This window comes from Wickerhamomyces ciferrii, contig 00239 (genome assembly GCF_000313485.1).
Source record: "Wickerhamomyces ciferrii WGS project CAIF00000000 data, strain NRRL Y-1031 F-60-10, contig 00239, whole genome shotgun sequence".
NCBI classification, from domain to species: domain Eukaryota; kingdom Fungi; phylum Ascomycota; class Saccharomycetes; order Phaffomycetales; family Wickerhamomycetaceae; genus Hansenula; species Hansenula ciferrii.
In genome coordinates, this window is record NW_011887501.1 from 16349 (window position 1) to 18349 (window position 2001).

The window sequence follows — 2001 nt, forward strand, 5'->3', positions numbered from 1 at the left end:
ATGAGAATAAAACAGGAGTTAGAAGTTGGTACTGCTACAGATTTCAATTTTGTTCCTCCAAATCATAATCATAATCATTCTCATCTGCAAAATAATTCACAACAAAATATGTATGCATATAGCTATCAGACTCAGTCTGATAATGAATCCTTGTCTATACCACAATATCCAAATATAATGAGTATACCGGAAGATCCTGTTCCATTTCCACAGTCTTTCAATATTACAGCATCACAACCAACAGCATTTCCACCACCACAAACTCAATTTTACCAACAACATAGTTATTCACAACCTGAACTGCAACATATTTCACAATTTGATAATGATTTGTTACATGATAATAAACAAGAAGAAGAAATAACGATAGAGAGTTTATTAGAAGATGATCCTTTATTATCATTTACAACCACTTTAGATAGACAAGAATCAAATGATACAATTTTGCAAAGTTCATCTCCTATAAAAGAACCTATGGAACCTATGGAACCATCACAACATGATATGGAGCCCCTCAATTTGAATCAAGGGAATATACAACAGAACTTAACTGTGAATACAACTACTACAGATTCTACATCACCTTTATTTAACCAAACAACAACACCATTGAATAGTTTCCCAACCCCGGCAAATTCAACACCAAGTACGGTTCCTCCACTTACACAATCACCAAATGGATCACAATCACAGTTTCAGAATTTCCCTGTTCAAATTCCATCTTCACAGTCTTTCCAACCACCACAAGCTCAATTTATGACTTTTTCAAATAATAGTAATAGTTCATTATCTCAATCAAGTGATGAAGCTTTGCCGGTGAATAACAAAACTCAACAATCTAAATTGTCAACTTCTTCGTCATCATCATCTCAATCACAATTATCAAATTCAAGTCAACAAATTCAACCTCAAATACCAACAACTCCAACTTTTAGAGTACAACTTCAAAATACTAATGTTTTCCATCCATACCAACAGCAGCAAGCACAATTTCAAATTCAACAACCTACAAATGTTGGATCTAATGCGCCAGCTCCTTCTTTCCAATCTCAACAACAACAGTTTTTCATATCTCGTCCAAGTTTACCACAACATTCACAATCAGAGATTCAACTACCTTCAAGATTCAAAGAAGTAACATCTATGTCTGGAAAGCAAAAAAGAAAACAATCATCTAAAAGTTCTACACCAATAACTTCAACTTCATCAAAAGATATGAAATTACCTCCTACACCACCTGCACAAAAGATTCAACCTCCACCACTGAATAAGTCAAGTTCAACTACAAAGCTGAATAGAGTTAAGAAATCATCGGTATCTGGTCCAAGTACAAGTACCTTGAAGCTTAAAAAGTCCAAAAGTTTCTTGAATACAACACCTGTTAAAGAACCAGGTCCAATGTTTGCAACTTTAGATTTTTCAAAAAAGATTCATAATAATTCAACAAATATAGTTAATGCTAAAGAATCAAAACTTTTGAAGAATCATAGCTCTAATGGTCTACATAATGGTCTGAAGGGGAATGTTATCAAAAATTATGAATTTGTTATGGAACCTGGTCGTGAAAAAATCAAAGGTGGATCAGCTTCAAGCAGTGTTAAATCTACTCCTAGAAGACCATCAAACGTTGGTACACCAACATCGGCCACTTCAATGAAGTTTCCAAAACTTCCTAAACCTCCGCCAATTGAACCAACATCATTCTCTATTTATTCACCATCAAATACAAATTCATCACCAACAGGATCGGATGCTTCAGGTCATTCACCATTGACTTCTGCACCTGCACAATACCCTTTTATAAATCAATCACCAATACCTTCCACTATAAGTCGTTTTGATTCAAATGATTCAACAAGCTTCACAGCTGATCAATTCCTGTTTGGATCTGCTAATAGAAAGTCAAAAAGATCATCAATATCTCAACATTCACCAGAAAAGGATCAATCACCAACAGTTAAATCTGGAATTAATGAATTTCAATTTAGAATTAATAAATAA

At 34.0% G+C, this 2001-nt stretch overlaps 1 protein-coding gene across 1 annotated transcript; it reads left to right on the forward strand.

Moving 5' to 3' along the window:
• Window positions 1–2001, forward strand: BN7_5909 (uncharacterized protein; the record flags this gene model as incomplete). Its single annotated transcript, XM_011273526.1, has 1 exon — window positions 1–2001. The coding sequence occupies one exon, from the start codon at window positions 1–3 to the stop codon at window positions 1999–2001; it is 2001 nt and encodes a 666-aa protein (XP_011271828.1).